A 25,830-nucleotide genomic window follows, 5' to 3' on the forward strand; every position below is an offset into this window, starting at 1 on the left:
CAAAGAGACACGAGGCGACTTCGGCGCGATTTACTTCCTTCGAGCGACCGCGGCGCTTATGCGTCTCCTCTTTGTGCTTTTTAGTGACACTTTGTCACTAAATATATTGTCACTTTGTGCGAGGCGTAGATAGGAGATCGTTGTTTCGATGGGCTTTTGAGTCGAAGAGCACTACTCGATGCCTTGGGAAAATCGTTATCGTTAAAATAGTATAAGCATTATAAATTAGCCGGTGTGCATTGCTCGCCTGCGTACATACGAGTCAAAACAAAGCGTCGCGCACAGAGATACTGGCAGGAGTGCAGAGGCGCATATCTTATTGGTAAGAGAGATATGCAGACGTATACTTAGATAACCGATATAGATAGTGTTCCGGGTCGTGCGAGAGGCATGCGGCTGTTGACATTGCTCGATTGATGCATTGATCGAATTCTTTGATTTTTTAAATTATTTTCGGTTCATTTGTTTACGGCAAAGATTCAAGCTATACGATGCAGAGAACCGCCGAGGAACATATCCGAAATATACCCCCCAAATCCAGCGCATTTTAAATAACCTTGACGCTATACACACAGCCCGTGTCTTCGGGAAGCTTCTCTCTCGAACCATCGGCGTATCAAAGAGAGCGACGCATCGTCCATAGGTACTACTCCCGATGCTCGTCGTCGGGGAAATGTCGTTAATACGGAATTCAAGGTTAAAATAGAGTGTTAAAATAGTGTAAAATAAGTGTTCTCTCTACTTAGCGCCTGTATAAGTAAAGGGAGAGTAACGACACGCGACGAGAGCGTACAGGAGAGGGAATAAAATAAGTGCAATGCGAGAGCCGGATTCCTCGGGCATCGCACTCTGGCGCGCAGCTGCGCTTGCACTTAAATATATGGATAATTTAAAGAAAGGAGAGGAGGCCAATTCTTCGGTAGTTTATTCTTGAATCTCGGTGGATTTCTCGGTAATGCGAAATTGGTAATTCTACGCGAGGTATATATATATATGCTAGTTAATATAGCAAAATAACTTTGGAGAAGTGGCGCGGAAAACCTTCGTCGTTCGCTGTATATATATAACGAGACGTTTGCCGACGAATACTTTTTTCATAATATTTGTACTCGGCGGATTTGTTTACGGCGTTTCAAAGAGAGCAAAATCGAACGATATATGTATTCAACAATTTGAACTCGCACGTGCGAGGAGTTCACTGCCCTGTTCACTCGAAGCCTCATCGTTCATTCAATATAAATTCGCCCTTTTGTCGTACTTAATAGTAGACGATCGCGTAAAGGAATGTCCCGTATTCGCAGAAGACTGTGTTATCTCGCTTATATTTAGTTTCATTGTAGCGATAGAAGTTTGTTGTTTGAGAATAATATATGATTCGAGTCGTGCGATTGTCGAAGGTGAAGAAAAGTCTGACGAAGTTTCACGAACAGCTAACAGAAATAAATTCAAACCTAATACAGTAGAACCGTTACAGTAGAATCATTGCGGTTTGCTAAGTGTTTACCCCCCCCCCCCTCCTCCTCCCTCAACCCGTCTTATTTTGACCGAAAAAGCAAGTCCCAAGTGCTGTATCTACAGCTTTCGAAACGAAGAAATCATCGCAAGCGTTTCGGAAAGAATTTACCATGGAAAATTATGAACTAAACGATTGCATAACCTATTTTACCGCATATACGACGTGGAAAGTGGCGCCACGATGACGCCATTGGAAACGAATAGGTTGCGCCGCGCTTGTGAACACGCGTTAGATGGCACTTCGGTAGAGCTGAGAGACCCAATCAGCTTGTCCATTTTTGTTTCCAGCATATATTCATTGTCTTCGATTTTTTGTTGAAGCCGTTACCTTGAAGGGCTATCCTGTTGCCGCGCGAGAAGACCCGTTGACATTTGACAGCCATAGGAGTACTTGAGATGAGTGAACTTCGTCATCGAAGTTCATGTGGGAAATTGATGACTTTAGTAAAGCGGCAACGACAAACTCGAACACTGGCACTAGCAATTTTGCAAGGCATCTAGTTATGTACCCAAAAGGATTATCAGCAGAATGCCAAAATTATTTGACGCTTTTTCTTGCATCTACTAATGTAGAGACTGACGTTAATTTGAATAATGACGGTAAACTGATGTATGATCATATCGCTGATTTATGTATTAAATATACATGTTGCACAGTACGGGGACTAACACAAAATTCGTATAACGAGATTTCGTCGTGAACCCAGCTAATGGCATATTAAATGACGATAAATCGATAATTGCGTGTGAAGTAAAATACATCAAATCAACGAGACGAGTAACCGAAGATAATTTCGTGAATGATGTTTTACCACATCTCCAAGAAAAGTATAACGAGGCTCTGTTGAACGACAGCAAATTCAGTGACCTCTCCCACATTTCGGAAGGTAAAACAGTGAATGTGCACAAGTGCGTACTCGCAAAGAGCAGTTCAGTTTTTGCCGCCATGTTTGATGCCGAGATGAAGGAGAATACTGTGAAGATTGACGATATAAAATACGACGTTCTCATGGAAACAATTCGTTTTATTTATACCGGAAAGGTCAACAACATCGGTGCACTCGATAGCGATCTGGCTATTGCAGCGGACAAATATGAACTAAATGAACTGAAGAATGCGTGCGAGAAGGCGATGAAAAGAATTTCAACTTCGACAATGTCATCGGCTTTCACCAACTCGCTGATTGTTATCGTATGGATAAATTGAAGACGAAAGCAATCGAATTTATGGTTGAAAAAGCGTGTGATGTGTGCGACAAACCGGAATTCAAGTCGTTATCGAATGATTTGATGTGCGAAGTATTTTGTCGCCTGTAGTGTGTTTTGCGCAGTATTACTTGCGTCATTTTTTTTCTTTTTTTTTCAAATGATTATCGTTGTAAGCTTTACACGAGTGAATATAAATACGCTCGTACAGAGTCGCTATTTATCATATTATAATATTCGGTAATGATCGCTTTGAAACAACGTTAAAAATCGCCTCAATCGCGCAGTACGCGCATCAAAGTGGATATGCCTATATACTTCAGCTCGCGCTAATGGCAATGAGATGCACCGCAAATCCTTATAATGCGCGCGCTTGCAATCAAGTTTTTTGCAAGCCATTTGTCGCTGTGTAAAAAAAAAAAAATAATATATCATCATCAACGCGCCGTATAGTTCATTGTTTCGAGAGGCGCGAATTTAACGAAGCGACGAGCGCAACACGTGGTGCGCGTCGCTCGCTTTTACTCGTGTACTTATAGAAGAAGCGGTGGAGACTAAGAAGAGAAGCCAAAGTCCGCGCTGCGAGGTTCCAAGGCCACCAAGGTCGTCTTGTCTCTCTCTCTCTCTCTCTCTTTCGCAGCTGTGCAGCCGTACAGTGTGCTTCTTCTTATAGCGCAGCCAAGAGCGCGCGGCAATTGCTCCTTTATTGTCTCTCTTATGCCTCTCTTTTTGCGATTCGGCTTGATAATCGAACGAGAGGACGCGTGTTATGGATGTATACGCAGGAATAGAATGTATAAAGGTACGCATATAAGAAAGAGTCGAGATTCGGTACACATAGGTGCGATTAACGGCGGCTGCGCGATATAATTGCCCGGAGAATTATACGAGAGCTATAACTTTGTAATTATGCGAGAGCGAGATTGTTTTTCGAAATTTTTTACGCATCCGCAACTCGCTCTCTGTGTTCGCGGACTTACCTGCGGAATTTTATTTACGGCTCTTTGTGGAACGTTCGAGTTAATTCTGGATTGTATGTACACGACGGAAAATCAGTGAGAAATTAAAAGAAAAAGAAAAAAGCAAAAACGTTGATGTAAATAAAGTAATTTATTTCAGTGAGACCTCGTTTAAAAGATTACAATATCCATTGAAACGAAATGCGATCGTCAAAAGAAAGAGTTTCATCGTTGTTTTAAATAAATAAAATTTTGCATAACTATGTACCGCATAGCTATATCTACTGCAGGGATGAGTTACGAAAAATTTGTAATCGCATTTCCTCTTGTCTGGCCGTCACTTCTTTTACGAAAAATACAAACGTACACATCTTATGATAATAATTGTAATGAAAAAAAAAATAATAATAATAATAATAAAAGTCGCTTCTGAAGGAACTGTAGACGAGGAAGTTAGCAGTGTACTTTCTTTGATCGTTGTGTGGGATTCCGTCGTTATTTATTCATTTCACGAGTATTATGATAAAATGATTGAGAAAAAAAAATGAAGACAACTCGAGCCCTCTCCGGACTCTCGGTGTTTTGGTTTCCGAAGTACTTTTTATTAAGAAATACTTTGCATTCAGTTAAATGCCTTACGCACGTAATTAATTGGTAATTAGAGTAATTATTGTTTATAGCGTGGTTGTTTCTCCCTAAGTCTCTACCTAGAAGCATGCTTCACTAAACACATCTTAGACGAGCTTAAAATTAAAAACGTAATTTTACTTGTATTCATCTCTCCCTCCTTACTCATACCGCTTCTCTTTTTCCGTCTCTCGGGCAAACTCTTTGCCTCTTGCTCTGTCTCGAGCTTCATTTCTTTCTCGTCGTTATACAGTTTTGTTTCTTTGCTACATAACTCTCTCTCTCTCTCTCTCTTTCTCGCTCTTCTCATTCTCTTATTCTTCACACTCAACGCCGTCGCTTTTTATCCTTAAAACGCACGATTCTCTTATGCTTCTAGTTTTTAGAACAAAAAATACTATTACAGAGGACCGCGAGATTGTTCGTTCACAGAGGAAAATTATTCAACATTTCTTTTTTTTCATTTCTCTCTCGCTCTCACGTTTAATCACCTCTCATTTCGCTTCGAAGACAACACAGTAGGGGCTCTCCCTTTCTCTCAATCTTTAAAAAGGTCGCGCGTAAAACATGATTTCTTTGCAATTTGATTTCACGAGTTTCACCACTACATCAATCTCTCTCTCTCTCTCTCTCTCTCTCTCTCTCTCTCTCTCTCTCTCTCTCTTTCATTCTCTCTCTATAGGGAAAAGCTTTATTATTTTAATCTTTTTTTTCGCATCGTATAATATTGTTACAGCGTCGTGGAATGATTCACCGATTAAGGCAACTTACATATCGTCTGGCTATTGAATCCTTTATTTATTTTCATATTATCGTTACGTGTTTACAACGTGAAACTCTGAATAATTACTCGCCCTTTCTTCGTTTGCCCACATCGCACCACCGTCTTTTTCATTCAATGTTTTGTTTCTCTTATATTTATACACAAGTTCTGTCGTTACCTCGTGGAAGCAACATTTTTGTTTTGTTAAAATTCCAAGTCTCGAGGGAGAGCGCCTCCCCCGGAAATACAGAGCGAAAAGAAGAGGCTTGCTGCCTCCTTCTCAGCCTACTTTTTTTAAATATTTTTCTTTTAACGTATACACCCTCTCGGCCTAATCACTCATTCGTCATTCGATCTCACTCACTCGCACTCGCTTATTTTCTTTTTGTTTAGGACCTGGAGAATTATTATATCGAACGCTTAAAAGTGCCGCGCGCATATTTTTTTTCCTTTGTTCTCGTTTATAGTCGTCGTATATAATAGTCATCTCGCTCGGCTTTTCCTCTCTCAGCACCTCTCTCGATTCTCGTCTCTCGCGCGATTGATTTTTCTTTCTTTCTTTCTTTCTCCTTTTACGATTTCACGCGGCCTCGATCGTAAACGACACAAATTATGGAAGGGTTCGGTAAGAATTTCTTTCGGGTAGAGCAAATTGCCATTCCCTTGTACTCTGCAAGCGAGAAGAAACTCTCGCGATTCTTTTTTTCTCCTTTTCCGAATAAAAATGAAAAGTAAAAAATAGATACCCAACGGGTACAAACATGGTGAACGCGATTTTTTTTTCGTTTCCAATTGTACAAAGATTTTGTTTATTTTTGACAATGTTTTTTTTTTGTTTTCAATCATTTTATTTATTATTCGTAAATAGTATATATACGAAAGAACTCAGATCAATATACAAACATCCAGCCGACAAGCTGCGCTCTCTTATATACCGCTGACATACATAATATATATATATTTTTGTTTATATATAATATATGCATAAATTAAATTAAACATGTAAAAAAAAATTCCGTGCCGGGGTCTCGCTCTCCCGACTATACCGGAATCCGCGTCGACGCCTCGGACTCGCGGTAACTTTTGCATCTTATCATCGTCGTCAATTTGTTTCTTGCTTTTCATTACAGTTCTCGTCGCGAAAAGCTGCGCGTCTCGGGGACTATATGGCGAAAATCGTTCACGCTCTCTTTATACATAGGCTCAATACAGGGTAGATTTCGACCGCACGATTGCGGAGGAGCTGCTCGCTTATTTTTTGTTCTAGCTTATACACAACAATGATTTGATTACTGTGCGAATATGATTTGTTTTTCTCGTGTTAAATGATAAACATACGTCGATGAGATCGTACGTGTACTCGAGTATTTATTTATTTATAGTTATGTATATGTATACATGCCCTGAGAGACGAAATGCTATATAGTCAGGCATATCACCTTATACAGATTTCATAGGAAAATAATTGTAAGAAGCGCACGCGGTTTACATCGTATAATATATAAATCGTTACAGTGTGCGTCGTCGCCAGCTGCAAAATTTGTATAACGTAATATATTCCGCTACATTCCTTTTTACAGTTATTACAAGTGTGTACTTTGTTCGCTCCTCCGCATACGCAGATCGTCGTGTCGATCGAAAAATGAACCAGCACCGCCGAGAAAAGCAAAAGAGACCAACGCGCGGAGGACGACTTGCAATAAATAACTGTCGTCGCTCGCGGCCTGTTACGTCCATCAGATATTTTTTCCCTTTTCTCGGCGCGCGCGCGCGAGTGTAGTGCGTACAAAATCGCAGTGTACAATTTTTCTTCCCCGAGACACGCCAGCGCTCGCTCGTACAGATAATCGTCGTCGTCGTCGTCGTCGTCGTCGTCGTCGTTTTTCGCATATCAGGAGGAAAAATACAAAGGGGCTGCGTATATATATGAGAGAGAGCTTGGGCGCGCTCGAACGCGGATTTCGAGAAGAGAGCGCGCACCCGGCACAACAAATTCAATTCTATCTACAAATTAATAATACCACCGATAATCAATGCTAAAGTATAGGTAAGATTTAATTATAAAAAAAATTACGAGTTAATAGAAAAATAGGGGAGGAGGAGGAGGAGATTTTGGGTGATCATGATGATAATGGTGTTATAAGAGAGAAGAGAATAACGGATTGGCTTGGTCTTGTTCGCAATGTCGAGGAGGGAAGGGGAGTTGCGGGAGGAGGACGAAAAAGAAGATCTGAGAGAAGTAAAATTAAAGATTATCGTAATCTGCCTCAAAGTGGCTAACCCTACAATGATTTACGTACCACTAAGATCGAGTCGCTAAGGTAGAAGCTACTTAAGTATCGTCTTGTTTTCTTTACTTCGTTCATCTTTGATTGTTGTTCGTATATTTTTTTTAATTCCACTCTAGTCGCTCATTTATTTGCTTTACTTTGTAAAACCGTTCTATTTCTTTCGATTTTGTTTGCATTTGTTATTATTCGTTTCCTTTCATTTCTCTGCTTGTACAACAAACTTAAACGATCTTTCATCGCGCCTATAATATGCCTGTCCGTTTGCATTAGTTTATTTTATACTTTTCTATTTTTGTCTGTATATTTATTTATATTTATATATACGCTGCGTTTTGCACCCAAGACACTTAAAAACTGCGCGTACTGTACTGTGTATATTTCTTTTTCCACTCGCTCGCGCTCTCTCTCTCTCTCTCTCTCGTCTTGGATTATATAATAATATATAATATTATAGTACATGAGTATGACACGGAGTTTCACTAAAAATATAACGTTAGATAACACTGAGCATTATACTGGCTTAAGCACTCTGAGCCAAGTTCTTTTTAAACTTCAATCGTCTTCGTCCTCCCTACAACTCTCCTTTTCTCTCTCTCTCTCTCTCTCTCTCTCGCACATTTTTATTTATTTTTTTTAAATTCATTCTTTAATTTATCTTCACGTAAAACGCGCCACTGGTGCTGTTAGAAAACTAATTACTTCTTTCTTTTTATTCTTTCTTTATCTCTTCTCATTGGTTTGAAATACTGGTTTAGATATAGATTCTGTATAAAATCTTTTGTCAACTGGAACTCTTAAGAACAATGATTTATTTACCTTAGGGCGTACGGAAAGAGTGCTATATACAATGAGTAGTTCACGGATGGGGATTACTTGTTTTGTTCATTTATTTTTTGTTATAGGCGATGGTTACAGATACAGTCGGACGAAAACTAAAAAAAGAATACTTGTTCCGGATCGCGCGCGAGGTTTCACTGTTGACACCCGGCGATAAAGGGCTACGTATACTATCGGTACTAGTGCTGACGAGCAGCTGAGCGATAAAAAAAATACGGCGAGTCATAAATATCATTATGCAAGTTATGTTATAGCGACGACGATATTCTATGCGCAATTCGTGACAAAGATAAACTAATAATGATTCATGACGATTGTTACTACTAATAATAATAATGATAATGATAAAAGTTATAATAGTAAAATAGGACATAGTAACTAGTAATATAATAGTATAGCAATAATGATTACACGCTAAAATGAAATGGTCCTACATTGGCGACAAAATAAAAAACTGTCTATTTATGTGATACTCTCGTACAAGCGAAAGTTATAAATTTTTGTAGTTAAAAAAATATCTTCTACTACGATAAGAAGGAAGTATAAAAAAGACGAGGATACATTCTTATATACTCAGTAACTACAGTTACAGTGTATGCTTAATTATGTCTTGTGTGTATTCGGCACTCTTTCCAACAGCTACTTTTGTCATCTTCACACGGTTTACGGCATCATTTTTCTCTTTATTTATTTTAATCAGTGTACTCTGCTTGATTATTGCATCGATTATGGAAAAATATGGCTATGTTTTGAACGAGGCTATTTTACGTTTATAACAAGGGGGGAGGGTAGCATCGTTGGCAATGCATCATACCGGCATCGTCGCGCTGCTGCTTCTGCTGCTGCTCTTGTCATGTTTAATATTATTATTATTATTTTTTTTGTATATATCATGAGAATCATCAAAGAAAAGGCAGTGCGCCGCGATTTTCAAACAAAACGACGAAGGCTCGGGAAGCAGAGCCGAGGATAATCGCCGCTGCTAACCGAGTCGTCGCCGTTCGCGCGGCAAACGTGTCTCTAAGATCAGCTTCGTTATACTGTGTTTTATTTTTTGTCAAATAACTCCCCCTTTCTCCGCTTTTTCTCTATCTCTCCCGCATTATTATTTAACTATTTTATTATTATTTTTCTTTCGTTACTTCTTTCTTTTTTATTCTGTTTTGTACACTAAATACGATAAAAGCATCGGTAATAATAATTTTCTCTGCATTTCTCGTGTATTTTTTATTTTCTTAATCGCGCGCGCGCGTGATGCTTGATCCGAAGCTGTATATTATAGGCAGACTCCGAGTTTTCTTCGCGAATAAACGCCAAACTCTAGTTCTCGTGCTTCGCCTTTAATTCATTTCTTTATTATTTCTTTTTTAAAAACTTATGTATTTGTTTAGAGGAATAACTTTTAGACCTTTGTTGTTAGACTTTTTTGCATTCAGTGACTTTGATTCTGTGTAAAAATTTAACAAAGAGTTTCTTGCAAGATTTGCTTTCGACATTACATTGTATCTTTATCTTTTTCTTTCACACACTACAAAAACGCAAAAAATTGTTTCGCTGTAGGATATCTTACACGCATATAGTTCGCATGCCTAACCCCTAAGCGAGCTATCATTTTGTTTTCTAATCCTGTATACAAATCTCAAAACAGTCGCGATGATCAACGAAAGTAGTGTTTGTATATTAACAAAAATGTCCTTATCCGCGTTTAAAAAAAATGACGGGGAATCTTACATCACTTGGAAACACTCGGTCTGGCTTTACTTTTACATATACGTAGTCAACGTTGGTTACAAAATTTGCGCCTCGATATTTCAATTTTAATATTTCGTGTTTGTATACATTGTATTGTATACGTACTGCTACAAAAATATCTATGCTAGAGAGAACATGGGGAGAGTAGACGCGGTGCAAACAGAGAGTTAGGATTTTGCCGTTCGTTCCGCTAAAGTTATTACAATTATTACAAGATTACACGGGCGCGCGGGTGACACCGAGTGTTTCTCAATCTTGTACATAGTGACTGTCATTCGTTGCTAAAAAAAAAAACGAAAAAAATACAAAAAAAGAGTAAATACATAAGACAAGAACCCGTCCATCGTGACAAAATGCGAGAGCCTCGAGTCGAGCAGGAACTTGAGAACGTTGAATCGAAAAAGCGGCCCACTGCAAGGTCACGCGCATTGTACCAGTGGACACACAATATAAGAACGTTTATATATCTTACAAAATGATTATAATATAATAATAATAATTATAATAGTGTAACTAAATTAATAATAAAGATTTGATGCACGTTTATAAAAACTCGCGCGTCACGAAATTTAGAGTTTCAGACTCAATACCTACAGTATCTATCGCCATACGTTCATACAAGTTATTATTATTATTATTATTATTTCCCTTATTATTTTTTTACTCTTTTCCTCTCTCGGTTCCTCATTCGTAATCTGTCACTAGGTAAAGAGCGCAACAGAAGAAAAAATATAATATACGGTGCCTAACGTTATAGGTTCTCGTCCCTACGGAACATTCAGCACGAGGGAATCAATCCCTTACTTATTATCGTCGCCTATGAGCTTCATTCTCTCTTCTGTTGAGTGAGAAAGTTAGATCGCGTCGCGAGATCCGAGTGATGGCGGGTATGTATTTGTTATAATACGTGATGATGATTAGCGCAAGTATGAGCAATAAATAAAATATAAGTCTACTAACGTGGCCTATACGTGTATTCGTGTCAGGAAGGTCAATAATACGTACGTACGTTGACGCGAGTATATATGAGTGTTTATCAATTACTGATAAAAGTATAAAATAACGAAATATATAAAAAAAAAGAATACGTAAGCATTAGCCTCTACATCAATCCAAGACCCGAGAGATGCGCGTAAACTTCTCATCGGTGGTCTCTTTAGTGTATTGTGTCTTAAATACGAGCATTGATTGCCTCGTGCTGTGCCGCTTGACGTATTTTTCATACAATTTGTCTTTACTTTTTTGTTTCATACAATATTCATTTATATATACACGGCATAGAGCTGTTCTAGACTCGTAAAACTGTATATGAAAAGTCATGAGTTTACTCGATAATAATCGCGTTTCCGTAATAATAATCATAAAGATAATAATAATAATAGGAGCTGTGTCCTACGCGTACGCTTAAAAAATACGTTAAAAAAATAAAGTGGATAAAGTAGCGGTAATTGTAGTAGCAGTAATAGCAGTTCCAGCAGTAGTAACGGTATAGTAAAAATCATAACAGGAATATCGGTAGTTTTTGTTTCTCTCGAACATTTTTGTTTCCTCAACAGGCTCTATAATAAGTGTCACACATTCTCGTGGAAGAAGAGGTCCTAATCTTACGGAAGAAAATTGAGGGATCGGAAGCGCGTCTTCGAAACAGCTCTAGTGTTGTGGGCGACACTTACACATTATTCATTAATTTTTTTTTTTGTTTGTTATCCGTTAATTCTGTCAATATAATCCCTCGGGCTCTGCTCTCTGGCTCTACAAAACTTACTACTGCGCCGCGTTACACTACTGTAGGCTGGAGTTGAGGCTCTCCGGGAGGCGGAAGTTCATCATGTGGAAGGGCGGCGACGCGGGGCTGCTAGGCTGGCTATTGGTACCGCCGACCTGGCTGGAGCCGCGGCCGCGCTTTCGCCTCTGCAAGATGCCCTTGCGTGCCATGTAGAACCGAATTGTGCTGATGGGGATGTTGTATTTTTCCGAGGCCACTTGGAAGGTCATGCCACGCGCGACCAGATCCGAAGCTTGCTTGAGTTCGGCTTCAGATCGTCGCTGTCGTCTTTGATAACCTGCGAACGCGATTTCACAAATAGATTATTAGTTTACGAGCACTTTCAGAGCATGCACTATCTCGTAGGAATCACTAAAATACTTCAAGTGTCGCTACGTACAATACACTGGATCGCTAAGAATATACTGTTGACTTTACGATTACATAATAAAACTAATGGTAATTTGATTTAGATGGATTTTTCTTGGCATGGAATAGGTAATCTAATTTAACGTGCCAGTCTTAGGTTTCCGCTGAGAAATTTCAACAACTATTTATTAACAAGTAAGAAATAACTTTTATTATATAACAATTAATTTTCGCTGACATTAATAACGCTCGTAAAATTTAGTTCATCCGCGCTAATTTTGAACTAGCATTAAGACTAATTTCTCACAGCTGAGGTAATTGAGTTTCTTTTAATAAAATAATATAATTTTAGAGACAAACAATGTTTGTCCCAAGTTTGAAATGTACGAGAAACTTATACACTTCTAGAATTTTCAGCGGAGCAAAAGCGAGCTAATCAAAACAAAAAAATGTATCTTTAAAACGTATACGTTCTACAACACTTGATATTGTTAAAAGTCACATTTATACGCTGAGCGTTGAGTAAATAAAGATGTCACGCGATTTTACCAGTAACAGTAGGACAGTTTGCCCTCCAAGCGATTTAACCTGCATGCAAACAATATTGACAAAGTGAGAACAATCAAAGGTTCTCTCACTAACTAATGTCCTGACATGCAAACAATATTGACACTCAACGAGAATCCCAGTGACTCTCGAACTCAGTACAAAGCAACGAACGTGCAAAAGGAGGAAAAAGCAAAATATGGCGAGACACTACTACCTTCTATAGCCGGGAACGGGCTTCCTGGTGCGCAATTCCCGACTGGTACGGCGCTGATGGAGTAAGGTTTCTCCTGCTGCTGGAGCAACTGGTGCTCATCAGGCTCCATCTTGACCATGCCCGGGGTTTCGGTGAGAGTAGCCTCGCACGCGCTAAGAGCCTTCTCGAGGTGCTGGAGCGCCTCGCTGTGCTCCATGTTCATGAAGTTAGTGGCGCTAAGAGGGTTGTTTACTGCATTGGGATCTTGGGGTCCAGAGGTGGGTGCCAGGCCAGCGGGGAGAGTGCTCGCCAGTGCGCTGCTGCTGAGGAAGTCAGATTCAGATCCGTCGTCATTGGATTGGTTGTCGTCGCAGCCAGGATAGTCGGGCGCACCCGCGGATGAGGCTGTCGACGAGGTAGCGGTTGTGGGTTTTGGTGGCGATGGCTTTGCTGGGGTAGAGTTGCTGTTCATGTGCGACGACACGTTGTCCGACGAGCCGCTGTTGCTGTCCCGACCTTGGGTCGACAAACCACGGACCTGTTTTCCAAAAAAAAAAAAAAAAATTAAATAAATTTGCTTTGTAATTTATATCTCAAACAAGCATGACTCGACACGAGTGATGCAAGAACAAATTATTTTTTCTCAATTTTAATTTCACGCCTGACTTTTAAATAAAGTCCAGGCTTTATTGACTCTCGAGGAAAACACGAAGACTATTAAAAAAAATGTTCAAACAATCGATGTATTCCAAATGAACTGAAATAAAATGTTCTTATCTTTTTCCGAATAAATATACCCGACTCGAATAGATAACCAAAATGATCGAGACAACTCCATTTTGTTTAAACAGTAATATAAGAACTCGAGGCGACGCGACGACGCGTATAATATATTATTAGAAACAGCTGAAGGAAAATTTAAAGAGATCAACGAACCTGTAGAGCCTCAGCCGCCTGCATGAGCTTGGCGAGTTGCTGTTGCTCGACGTAAACCTCGCCTCGGTACATGAACTCGACGAGGGCCTGCAGTTCCCACATGCGCATGTCCCTGAGGAAGATGATCGGGTGGCTGCAGGGAATCTCGAGGAGCAGACGCTCGAGATAGTCACTACAGGCCGACAATACGACCTTGTGACACTTGATGGAACCCCCGTCGCAAGCGAGGGTCACATCGACGAACTGCTCGCTGCTGAGCAGTTTCGGGAAGGCGTTGTGCATGTTGGACTGGTGCGAGTTCCATGACACACAGAACTGCTGCCGATCACCGCCCGGATAGGACGGCGCAGCCGGTGGCGTCGTCCCGGACGAATCCATCATCTGGTCCTCGATGAACGAGTCGGAGTTTAACTGAAAAAACAAATTTGGACTTTAGTATACAGAGGAAAGCTATTTTCAATGTTAAAGAACGGCTCTTGGCAGCTCTGCGGAGAATCTAACGTAAAATCTACATCCCGCGAGAGGCATCAGAGATCAAAGACGGTATAAGTCATATAGCGCGCAATCGAGGAAAGTTTCCTCGTTATAGCCACGCGTCGCGGGATCGAGAGACACAGCGCGGGCGCTGGTTTGTCATATAAAAAGGTATATAAGAAAAAAGCAGACGGCGCTGAAGGAAAGAGAAACTGCCGACGCTCGCGCGCGTCGTCAATGGTTTTTAACGGTCGGACCCGACAAAAATCCAGCCCGTCCACTCTCCTCGCATACGCACGCGTACATATGCACACATTAAATCCTATCTGTATACAGTGCCACGGATGGGTAATAACGCTTGAGCGAGAGAGAGAGAGAGAGACGCAGTGAGCCAGAACTCGCACACACACACACACACAGGAGTCGAGAGAGATTCGGATAAGGTGCCGCGCTGGTGACGTCGCGAGCCACCCCACGGACAGGTTACCACAGCACGACGTCCCCCTCCCACTCCTCTACCAGTGTGTTTTCTTTGGGAAAATCAAGAGTTGGCTTGTGGCATTCCTGTAAATGCGCACGAGAGGAGGTCCCCCTCGTATACGTGTACTAGCATTACACGGACGAATCGACGCAACGATTTGTCGATCCTGTACTCGATACGCCGTACAAAAGTCTCACGCGGCGAATATTAACCTGCAGAGAACACAATAATTCCTCGTATACCTACCGAAAGAGAGAGAGAGAGCGAAAACGGAAAAAATTGCTACGGATAAATAAACCGAGCGGAGGGCTTCGTTGAAATAAATAAAAGGGACTTCCGCGAAGCGCAAGCGCGCGCAGGCCTCGAAAGCAGTTAAAACTCTCTCTCTCTCTCTCTCTCCCCTCGCGCGCTTGGTAAAAGGAGCAGCCTCGCTCCGATTTTCGAGGTAAACAAAGGAAACAAACAAAAATCCCTCCTCTCTCGCCGCATATATACGTGTGTCTGTGTGTGTGTGTGCATAAGTATAGGTGTGCGCGAACGTATGCATAGGGGCGCAGAGCGAGAGGAGTGGTGGTGGCGAGTAAGAGAGAGAGAGAGAGAGAGAGAGAGAGAAGAGGCACACCAGGCAGAGAGAGAGAGAGAGCATAGTGGCTCTGCGAGACGAGATCGATCGGCACTCAACGTCTTTTTACGCGACGCGACGCAATAAAGGAAGAGAAAAGGCGCTCGCAGTGCGAAACCGCGGCGCGTTTGTTTTCGCGCGCTATATCCCTCCCGCCGACTCCTCTTCTCGCGAAAGAGAGAGAGAGAGAGAGGGGAGAGAAAATATGCGCAAAAACGTCCAGGAGAGTATACGCGGATGCAAGACGCGGGGTTAAAACTCTCCCTACACGAGAGTGTGTATACGCTAGGCTGGAGCCGTGTAGCGAGAGCGTATAAATTTATACCCGTTCGTACCGAAAAATCCGGCTCCAAGAGAGCAATATGGCGCTCTCCACATTTCTACCTCGCGTATTTATACGTATTTCCGAGTTCTCCGCTTCTCTCTCTCTCTCTCTCTCTCTTCTCTCCGTCGTCCCCCGCCCCTTTATATAGAATATAAGAGCGGCTCCGCAGCTGAGCGCTCTCGTGTGTGTATGTGAACGAGTGCGCGCACACACGCACACGTACTTGATCCGTCTATCCGCTCTCTCTCTCGCCCTGCTTAGGCTGCATCCACACTTGTGTGCTCCTCTCTCTCCCGTATTCCGGGATATTCGCTTGGCTGCTCGGCTTGCAGCGTATGTATATACCCCACACAGCTGTGGTCCGCTCGTGTTATACACCTACTACTCTCTCTCTCTCTCTCTCTCTCTCTCTCTCTATCCCTTCGCACATGATGTGTCATAAATTCGAGCGCTTGATGAGCGACTGTATGTGTGTGTGTGCGGGAAAAAGCCTTCCTTTTCCTATGGGTACCTACTTCTTTATCCCTACGGCGTGCGATACTCACGGACACATTCATACGTCATACACGTACACGAGGAATCTTTAAATTCCCTCTTTCACTCGTGAGCTCCGCTGCCGACGCCGCCGCCACCGCCGCCACCGCCAGCGCTCTATACTCCCACCTACTCGGCGCGCGAACTGCTCTTATATACCCGCGCGCCGCTCTACTCCTTCTCTGTCTCTGTCTCTCGCGCGCGCTTTCAAGACTCGACAAAGAAATCGATTCCGTGCGTCAAAATTGCCCCGCTCTCCCTCTCTCGCTCGCTCGCATTGCCGACCAGAAAGCGAGAGAAGGATAGTGCGAATATACGTTTGCGTATTATACACATCGACGCCGCGGCGGCGGTGGATATAGAGAGAGAGAGAGAGAGAGAGAGGAGAGGAGAGGGACCCGACGATCGCTCTTTCTTTCTTCGAAAAGCGCTAGAGAGACGCTAACGGTTTATTGTATATATAAAACCCATAGGCTGTCCTCCTCCTCCACCTTTTCCTCTTTGCGTCTTAAGACACTGGAAGGATAGGACAGTCGGATGGTTTATAACGGGATAAATAAAGAAACGTGCGCTTTCTCTCTCTCTCTCGCAGTGCGACGTCGCATTAGTCGCCGAGGGACATTATTAAGCTATCCTTGGAAATTCCCCGAAAAGCGGAAAAGCGCGCACTTCCCCCCGCATCGAGAGACGGCTAAATCTCTTCGGCACCTTGCCTTTCCGCCGCTCTCTGCGGCTACCTAACGCCTTCTTTTCTCTCACTCATCCCGTAGGATATATATATACGTATACCTGTTTCCGTCTACCTCTCTTTTCGTCTTTCCAGCCGTAGGTATACCTACGTTTCTACAATTGCCGTCTCCCTCTCCCTTATTTTCTTATTCAGAAGAGAGGTACGGAGAAGAAGGAGAGAGAGAGAGAACCGAGCGCGTCTCTTCTCTTTAGAGGAGAGAGAGAACGCTGGCTATACGGCCGGAGAGAGAAATAATAAAAATTACGAAGGAGCGAACGAACGAACGATCGAGACGAAACCGGACGCCGAGCGTTTAATGTAATGTGCGCGCTGAGAGACAGAGAGAGAGAGAGAGAGAGAGAGAGAGAGAGAGAGAGAGAGAGAGCGTGCGCGCGCGCGCTCGCGGGGTCCGAAAAAATCACGTGTTTCGGCAGCGGACGCCGCATGTGCGTGCTCCTCTTTCCGATACGGCTTACACACTATATATTGCACGCGTGTGTGTATTGGGTACATACTGTATACACCTATATGTATAGACGGCCGCGGTTGATTGAAGCGCGAGCGCGCGGTAAAAGGGAGAGCGCGCGAGCGCGAAAAAGGAGGAAAATCGCCTTTTCCGGAGAGAGGGCGACTACTCGTCGACAGTCAGTCACAGACAGTACCTGTATATATAGCATACATCTGGGGGAGAGAACATGTCGGCGGCGGCGACCGCGCATATATATACACAAAAGGGGAGTCTCTCTCTCTCTCTCTCTCTCTCTCTCTCTGTCTCGCTCACTCAGTCCGCGTCGAATATAAAAAGACGGAGCAAGAAATTGCCGCCGCCGCCGCCGAGAGAAAGACAGAATCTGTACAGAACTTCAAGTACGCCAGCGAGAGAGCGAGCGCGCACGTATACACGCGCGCACTCACACACATACGTATATACAGGCGTATAAACAAGGCGTACACGCGCGTGCGGAAAAAGAGAGTGCGAGCGAGAAAGAGACAGAATAGATCTCGGAGACGCCGCCGCCGCTGCCGCGACTGCGCTCGCACGAGGGGCCATCACCCCCCCAAAGCCTATACACTCGCATACACCTATACAGGCTGCTCTCACTCATACAGAGAACCGAATGTACACAGCGCTCAGCCGCTGATGCCGCTGCTACCGAAGAACGCCTTCGCCTCACTCTTGCTGTATTATATAGCGGGCGGCTGATGTATATGTATGTGTGTATGTGACGTGATGTGTCTGTACTGTAGAAGGGCCACACGCACTTTTCGCCGCCGCCGCCGCCGCCGCCGCGCACACGTATATATATATATATATATATGTTATTCTCTCTCTCACTCGATTTCGCGTGTGTGCTGCCACGCGCCGCTACACCGCTCTCTTCCTTGCTCGCGGCACCGCTGCCGTTTTTGTTCATTCGACGGAAGAAGAAGAAGCAACTTTTAACCGAAGAAAGAGAGGGACGCTCCTGATGCTACGGCAGCACAAGCTCCTTATGACGCGCAGACCGACATTATTAATAAAGCACGCGCGCGCGCGCCTTTCTTCGCTTCTCTCACGGGCAATGGCACACTGCACGCTCCGAAATACGGAAAAGGAGCACGCGTTCTCTCGATTGGCCGACTAACTAACAACGCGTCGTTGTCGATTCTACGATGCTTACTGGTCGGCGCAGGTTTGGAGTTTCTAACGAACGAACGAACGAACGAACGAACGAACGAACGAACGAACAAACACGCACGCACGCGTTCACTCTCACTTTGGCTGTGTAACAATTGTCTGTACTTACGGCGTCCAGTTTGGCTGTGTTTCCCTTAGCACAATCTTGGGGATGAAAACGGAGTTTGTATACGAAGCAGCACTAAAACTCCACTATCCGCTTCCTCTGCTGCCTTCTCTGCTCACTCTCTCGAACTCGTGCGACGGCACGCGCGTGTCTCTGTTGTCTAGAGAGCTATTCGACACTTACTTTTCGGCGACAGCACGCGACTCCGATATATTATGCTCCTCCTCGTTCGGCAGGGAGAAACGCACTGGACGTATGTACGTAGAGAGAGAGAGAGCGCTGAGAGTTGGGGTGGGAAGCTCGTTAAAATCCGCAGTCAGTGCCGTAGCAGCGGTAGTAGTCGTAGTGTCCCACACGACGGTAAAAACACGCACCACATCCGCCGTCGCCGCCGCTTAGAGGCGCGTTAGTAGTGCTGCTGCTCTGCTCTCTTCTCTCGGCTGCTGCTGATGCTTCGCGCACTACTAGCAGAGGCTTGAATACACCGTGCTCCGTGCGCGCTGCTGCTGCTGCTGCGGGGGCAAATGCCTATACTCCGCTGTCTCCGTCTTTCTCTCCACGACAGCAGCGTTTAGTATACGATGACGGCGATGACTGTTGATGTGTGTATGTGTCCGTGTGATGGGCATTAGCTACAGGCACACGGAGAGAGAGTAAGATCTGGGGAGAAAGAGAAAATAAAAAAAAAAATAGAAGGAGAGCTGTATAGGTGTAGAAAACTCACACGCACGCACACGCGCGCACACGAGAGCGAATAAAGAATAGAGCGAGACGGAGATAAACACAAGCGGGAAGAAGAGAGACGGAGCTACTCCTATACACGGCGGATCTCTCTTCCTCTCTCTCTCTGTCTGTCTGCCTGTCTGCGCTGCTGTATCTCTGTATGCGTGCTGATGACTATACGTACATGTGTATAACGTGCACACCTTGATGGTCGAACTCGGAGCGGCGCGCGCGTTGTCGAGTGTATATATATATATATACGTGTATGTATATATACGTCGACTCTCGTACACGTTTCCCCGTGAGCGAGTGTGCGAGGACTACGCGATAGAGAGAACAGAGACGAGACGACGGAGTCGGCGGCGGCGGCGGCGGCGCACAAACGCGTTTTTCGGCGGCCAAACTATTAGACTCGGGCACACACAGCACTGGTCGGACAGAGACGGAGAAGCCGGGGCACGCCGTGGTAGGGGTAGCGGCGCAGCCGTCGCGCACGCGCACTACACCACGAGGGGACGTGAAATATTCTTCGCCGGCTGCGCAGAGCCTAGAGCGCATCAACGACGACGCGAACGCGAAAGAGGAAATTGACTGGGCGACCAGCGCCATCTGGAGCAGCGAGCGCGGCTTTTTCGAATATTCATATCGGCCGGGGGAGTGGTTCGCGAGCTGCTGCGCTATATAGGTACCTATACTGATAGCCGCCAGTATCGTGTTTCCCTATTCGCGCAGGACTATACACCATGTGTTTTTCCGAGACTTTCGCGCCGCCGAGCGCTCTCGCAGTCTCTCTCGGTTTTTCTCATTTTTCAGCTCTTCGATCTATATTCATATAGGCGATCCGGTGCGCATATTAATAGATTAGCGCGACGCCTCATCTCTGCGCTTTATGCTTGAATGTATATAGGCACACATGTACCTATATAGCGATGCGAGGGAGAGAGCGAGGCGGGCATGAGCATCATAACACAGACACACTGTGAACACCGCCTACGATCGCAGTGTTTATTTGGTTCTTATTTTTATAGTTGATAAAACTTTCAGTTTCTCTTGCGCAACTATTGATTATTTTTATCAAACAGCTTGACAATGATTATAGGACAGCTGTCATCGTCATGCGCCTACGCGTGCTCCTCGGGGCGATAATTTATTTATGTAACAATAAATTATACGAGCGCCCCAATCACGCTTTTATTACAATTCGCCGCGTGAGATATTTTATTTTCCTTTCGTTTTATTACATCAGCGAGAACATGCTCTCTCTCTCTCTCTCTCTCTCTCTCTATCTCTTATATTATGCTTGATGTATGTGCATGTATTTGTACAGTATAGCGCTAATGTGTATATCTATACACACGGAGCGAACTGAAAATGAAAAACATCGGTTCAAGCAATTATTACTTCACATAATTGAACCGATGAGTCAGAAAGATGTGAGAGCCGAGCATTCCATCTAAAAATAATAATTATAACGAGCGTTCCGTTATTTTCCGTCCAATCGCCGCGGCGTCGGCCAGTGTTGAACCTCAAAATTATAACAAACGCGTCTAAAACTAACGCGACTGCGAGCCATATACAAAACATAGGGTGAGAGAGAGAGAGAGAGAGAGAGAGAGAGAGAGAGAGAGAGAGAGAGAAATAAAAAGTCGTATACAAACCTGCCGAGAAACGAGATCAGGCCGACAGGAAATCCGTAGGAATCAAAAAAATAGGCCGTGACATTCCATAATACTCAAAAATAGCGATGTTGTTTTCCTTTATTTTCATACACCCATGCTGGCGCGATACAAGCGCGCACACACCGCGAGCCTGGCAGCACGTTTAACCGCGTGCGATATATCGCGCTTATATTAACCCGAAAATCCAACGCCAGTTTCAAGCGCCGCACTGAAAACAACTGTCACGACTCTCCCGTCAAGTCGGCAGCGTCAACTTCCCGAAAATCCTCGGGAAACGATTCTCTCAAGACAGATCGAGGGAGAGAGAGAGAGTAAGGCGCGAGGTAAGGAAACGGCGAGTAGACGGCGGAGAGTTTTTACCTGGAGAAATGAGCTAGAGTTCTCGCGTTCTTAGTAGTGGTGGTGCGCGAGGGAGGAGGGACCGAGTCTGCGCGTCGAACTGATTCTCGAGATGCACGCGCACGCATCAACGTGTGTGACTCGCGCGGTGAGTCGTGTCAGATTGTGTGTGTATGTGTGCGTGAGTCGCGCATGCGCGACTCTACGAAACTCGCCTCCTCCACTTTTACAAGAAACACCACGCTGTAATTCGAACGTTGTAAGCGCTGGGTACGTTGGCTTGTAATGGAAAATATCGCGGCTAAAAATAAGCCATTAAGCCCTGGCTCGAGAATTGCCAGGAGGGCTCGCACGAAGCCCCGGAATCGCGGCTCTTTGCAAACTTAATAGGAAAATCAATACAATAGACGAACACTTGAGAATCAAATGTATAATCAATACTTTATGCAAAAGCGATAAAGTTTATAACGCGCGCAAGGCGCGGCTGTCTAGGCGTTAGCCCCTGTATATAAGACGTCGCTATTGGCCGCAGCGCCGACGCCTTGTTGTTGCGCTGTGACTGAGGGCTACCATTTTTTTTTTTTTAATCGTTCCTGTAAATGACTCGGGATTTTTGGAGAACGCTAGTTTTGCTACTTTGATTGTCGACTAGAAGCAGGAAAAGTAGCAGCAAAATTCGCGTCGTCGTTTCGGAGCACGACGTTCTCCGAGTCCCTTTTTGTCGCCTGAAATTCGGTTTGAGACTCTTGTAGCTCGTAATTTGGCGGTGATTTTTTGTACAAGTAATTAAATTCGCACGCTGCCGAAGTTTTTTTTTCAAAGCAAAACGAGGCCTATTCGCGCGTTTCCGCCTTCCGTGATGCGTTTGCAAACGCGCCTTGTTGACGCTTTCGCTCAATTGAGAATACGACTTTTCGTGGCGTCGCTGATGCTCGTGTTAGTTCGGAGAAGCATCAGACGGAGAACCGAGAAGGTTCAGAGCAGCAGGTGTTGATTGTATTCTTGGAATACTCGAGTGGATTTTTGTTTTTCTAAAGCCCTATATCCGAACATCTGTCTGCTTTTCGGACAAAGAGAGAGGGATATATCCAGCTGCTGTAAATAATTCGATTTTCAAGAGGAACAAGAGAGACTGTACGTAATAAGTCTTTAAGATGTCGAAGATGGGAAATTACGATGTTGCGCACGACGACGGACCTGGTTTTGTCGGAATAAAGTTTTGTCAAGAATGCAACAACATGTTGTATCCCAAGGAAGACAAGGAGAACAAAGTCTTGATGTACGCGGTAAGTCGAAACTTCGCTGTGAGCGAGTCCTCCGTTGTTTCGGAGCAAATTCATGCTCTTTTAGGTTATATTTACGTTTTTGTGTTTACGTATTTTCCGAAAACTCCGTAATAATTTCATTCTTGTCTTTCTATTTCAGTGCAGAAATTGCGATTTCAAGACACTTGCCGACAGCAGCTGCATTTATGTCAACAAAATTATGCACGAAATTGAGTAAGGGATTTGTTGTTACTACTTCATTGCATTTGATAATTTTCTGAATTGATCTTTAATGTAATTGCTTTTAATTTTCAGCGAACTGACTCACATTGTGGCAGACGTCATATCGGATCCAACTTTACCAAGAACTGAAGAACATCCATGTCCAAAGTGCAATCATCGTGAGTCTGTATTCTTTCAAGCCCAAACTCGACGCGCTGAAGAAGAGATGAGACTTTATTATGTATGCACAAATGCACACTGCACGCATAGATGGACAGAATAAAATTATAGTATTATGTTATTATAGGGATTAAGACAGATTTAACTATTAATGTAATTTTATAAAAAACTCTCTACTTTATAACAAAAAACTATCATAATAAAAGACTATTTTTAATCAAAAACATTTTTGTCATTAATCTAAATCCTTCTTGTACATTCCTTCTTTAGTCGAAATTTAATGTCTTTATTCATTACTTACTCATTTACTTGAAACTAACAATCTTCATTAAGCCTAGGGAGATTTTCCGTTCCGTTACGGCCCTGGTTTCTTACTGACGCAACTTAACCTAGAACGTGCGTCTCTAATGCGTATGTAATATCGTAAATAAGTTGCCAAAAGTTGATCTTGCGGTTAGCCTATTGGAGAGCAGGAAAGCTGACAAAATATCTAAGAGGTTGGGCGGACTGTTCCAAATTTGGTTCCGAAAACAGGTGTGATTACTCATTAGTTTCTTGTCCTCTTTGCTATAAACTAGGTATGCCTTAACAGTATATCAACGATTTCGTGCACTAACAATTTTATTTATTTTTTTCTTAATGGGCTCATCGCATTCAGGAGAATCACGAAAAACGTCAAACATGGACAGGTAATGAATCTAATTTTTCTTGAAATTATAACGCGATAAAATTAATAACCTGTGTTTTCTCTGCCTTATGGTTACAGAAATCCAAATTCACAAAATCAAAATACAGGGCAAGACAGTGCAGGCAGTAACGCGCGGCCTTTATCAATAGAAGCGCCTAGAACAAACCAGAACCCTAATAATGTTGAAATACTGCCCAATCAACCAAGACAACCTAGGAATCTGCAGGGTTTGTTGAGATTTGCTGCAGAAGCAACAAAAGCTGAAGATGCTCCAAGTGATTCCAGGTTTTGTCCCATGGATGAGGAGGTAATTTAAATTTTGAACGAAATTGACAAATTTTGAAACTAATTCCATGAGAAATAGAAAATATAATTTTTTTTCTCCTATTAATGTTATTTAAAAAACAAGGATTTATCAATTATGTAAAATATACTTTGTACAGATGAATGTTAATCCATTAAATATTAATAATTTCAGCGGAAAAACTTTCTTAATGAAGCACTGTCTTCGATGGCAGTTAATGTAATTGAAGAATTGCAAAAAGATGTAAAATTATTACATAATGTAATGGATGTAAGAGTAGAAGATGATCCCTCACAGTACGAGGCTGCGCTAGACAGAATTGCAGATCTTGCCGACAGCATGGATGTGGCAAACGACTTTTACAAAATTGGAGGCTTCTCTGTTTTTGGACCTTGTTTGAATTCTCCACATAGTGGTATTCGCTGGAGAGTGGCTAATGTCATAGCTGAATTAACACAAAATAATCCATTCTGTCAAGAAAAAGTTCTGGAAGCTGGTTTTATGCCTATACTACTAAGTATGGTGGACACCGATCCTTCTGATATGGCAAGAATCAAAGCACTTTATGCGGTTTCATGTAAATAACTTTTAATATTAATGCAACTTTAAAAAATCTGATTGCAGAAAGTGTTACATAATTCATTAGTTTTGTATTCAAGTGTAAATGAAATTCTAAGAAATTTTTTTTGAATGAGTGTTTCAATTAATTATATATTTTAATTGGACGAAAATAATGTAAATATAAGAATATTAATTTTCTTTGTTATTTTTGTAGGTATTGTCAGAGGCCATGCTCTTGCATTGAGGTATATGGAAATAAATGACGGTTACTCCGTTTTGATGAGAGCTATACAAAGCCCAGTGGAAAAGTTGCAGATTAAATCTGCATTTTTATTGTCAGCTTTATGCAACAAAGACAAAGGAAACGATTTGAAATTAACATTAATAAAAATGGGATTGATTGAACAAGCTGCTGGCTTGCTTGCAATGGGAAGTTTACTTCCAGAGACAAGGTATTGAATCTTTTATACATCCTTTTTTTGTACTTTAAACATTTTTCATGCTTCTACGTTGTGAGTACTAACCATGGGCATTTTAAATTAGGGAACAACTCCTCAGTGTACTTAATGGACTAACAAATGACAATTATTTCCCTGCTCTGAAAGAATGCAGACGTCCTGAACTATGTTTAAAACAAACTTTGGAAAGACATTTGAAAGAATCAAAAGAAGAAGAGAGTATAGACAGAGAAGATATATGTAAAGAACTTTTAGATAAAATTTTTGCTGACCAAGATGCAGAGCAAGAACGATAGATTATAATGCAAAGCTACCTGAAATAATATGATTAAATACTACTAATGCTCGATAAAAACTCAATTAATTTTGATTAATTTTGGTTTTAGAACTCATCTACATACTACTAAATTTATATCCAAGGAATTGGATTTGGTTAGAACCACTGCCAATTCCCGCATGAGCTCATTGTAAATTATTGTTAGTAGTTATATTTATTGTGATTTAACATCTCATACACGATAAATTTTCACACAAACAAGATTAAAACGAAACATATAATTGTATTTTATCGTTTATGTAAATAATAATGGATAAATATTGCGGCTATATTAACTATATCTATATATATTGACCATTATAAAAAAATATTACATTTTTATGAATAATTAATTATTAAATGAAAATATTCCAATACTAAAA

General features: G+C 42.5%; 3 protein-coding genes and 1 long non-coding RNA gene across 19 annotated transcripts; 3 read left to right on the forward strand and 1 right to left on the reverse strand.

The window, feature by feature from the left end:
• Positions 1–32: 32 nt before the first annotated feature.
• On the forward strand, positions 33–9,873 carry LOC116415863. The gene is made up of 2 exons (XR_004226420.2): positions 33–322; positions 1,837–9,873. It is a non-coding gene; the product is annotated as an uncharacterized LOC116415863 (long non-coding RNA).
• Positions 8,231–21,555, reverse strand: LOC100122310 (broad-complex core protein isoforms 1/2/3/4/5). Of its 14 annotated transcripts, none has more exons than XM_032596006.1 (5): positions 21,094–21,555; positions 18,716–19,372; positions 13,763–14,173; positions 12,848–13,364; positions 8,231–12,013 (listed from the first exon to the last, which is right to left on the reverse strand). In XM_032596006.1, the coding sequence occupies exons 3-5, from the start codon at positions 14,141–14,143 to the stop codon at positions 11,733–11,735; spliced, it is 1,179 nt and encodes a 392-aa protein (XP_032451897.1). In that variant the 5' UTR covers positions 14,144–14,173; positions 18,716–19,372; positions 21,094–21,555; the 3' UTR covers positions 8,231–11,732. The 14 variants fall into 14 exon arrangements, with proteins under 14 accessions (XP_032451897.1, XP_032451898.1, XP_032451896.1 ...); XM_032596007.1 differs by having other exon boundaries at positions 18,716–19,344; positions 21,094–21,471; XM_032596005.1 differs by lacking the exon at positions 21,094–21,555 and adding an exon at positions 19,620–19,877.
• An 830-nt stretch (positions 21,556–22,385) lies between these two features.
• On the forward strand, positions 22,386–23,344 carry LOC100122321 (DNA-directed RNA polymerase II subunit RPB9). The gene is made up of 3 exons (XM_001605873.6): positions 22,386–22,739; positions 22,879–22,952; positions 23,034–23,344. The coding sequence occupies exons 1-3, from the start codon at positions 22,608–22,610 to the stop codon at positions 23,221–23,223; spliced, it is 396 nt and encodes a 131-aa protein (XP_001605923.1). The 5' UTR covers positions 22,386–22,607; the 3' UTR covers positions 23,224–23,344.
• On the forward strand, positions 23,345–25,830 carry LOC100122338 (hsp70-binding protein 1). 3 transcript variants are annotated; one of them, XM_001605890.6, is made up of 6 exons: positions 23,345–23,654; positions 23,779–23,809; positions 23,887–24,115; positions 24,287–24,689; positions 24,888–25,125; positions 25,217–25,825. In XM_001605890.6, the coding sequence occupies exons 2-6, from the start codon at positions 23,802–23,804 to the stop codon at positions 25,425–25,427; spliced, it is 1,089 nt and encodes a 362-aa protein (XP_001605940.1). In that variant the 5' UTR covers positions 23,345–23,654; positions 23,779–23,801; the 3' UTR covers positions 25,428–25,825. The 3 variants fall into 3 exon arrangements, with proteins under 3 accessions (XP_001605940.1, XP_016845193.1, XP_016845187.1); XM_016989704.3 differs by having other exon boundaries at positions 23,446–23,698; XM_016989698.2 differs by having other exon boundaries at positions 23,446–23,809; positions 25,217–25,830.

This window comes from Nasonia vitripennis, chromosome 1, assembly GCF_009193385.2.
Source record: "Nasonia vitripennis strain AsymCx chromosome 1, Nvit_psr_1.1, whole genome shotgun sequence".
In the NCBI taxonomy this organism is placed as follows: domain Eukaryota; kingdom Metazoa; phylum Arthropoda; class Insecta; order Hymenoptera; family Pteromalidae; genus Nasonia; species Nasonia vitripennis.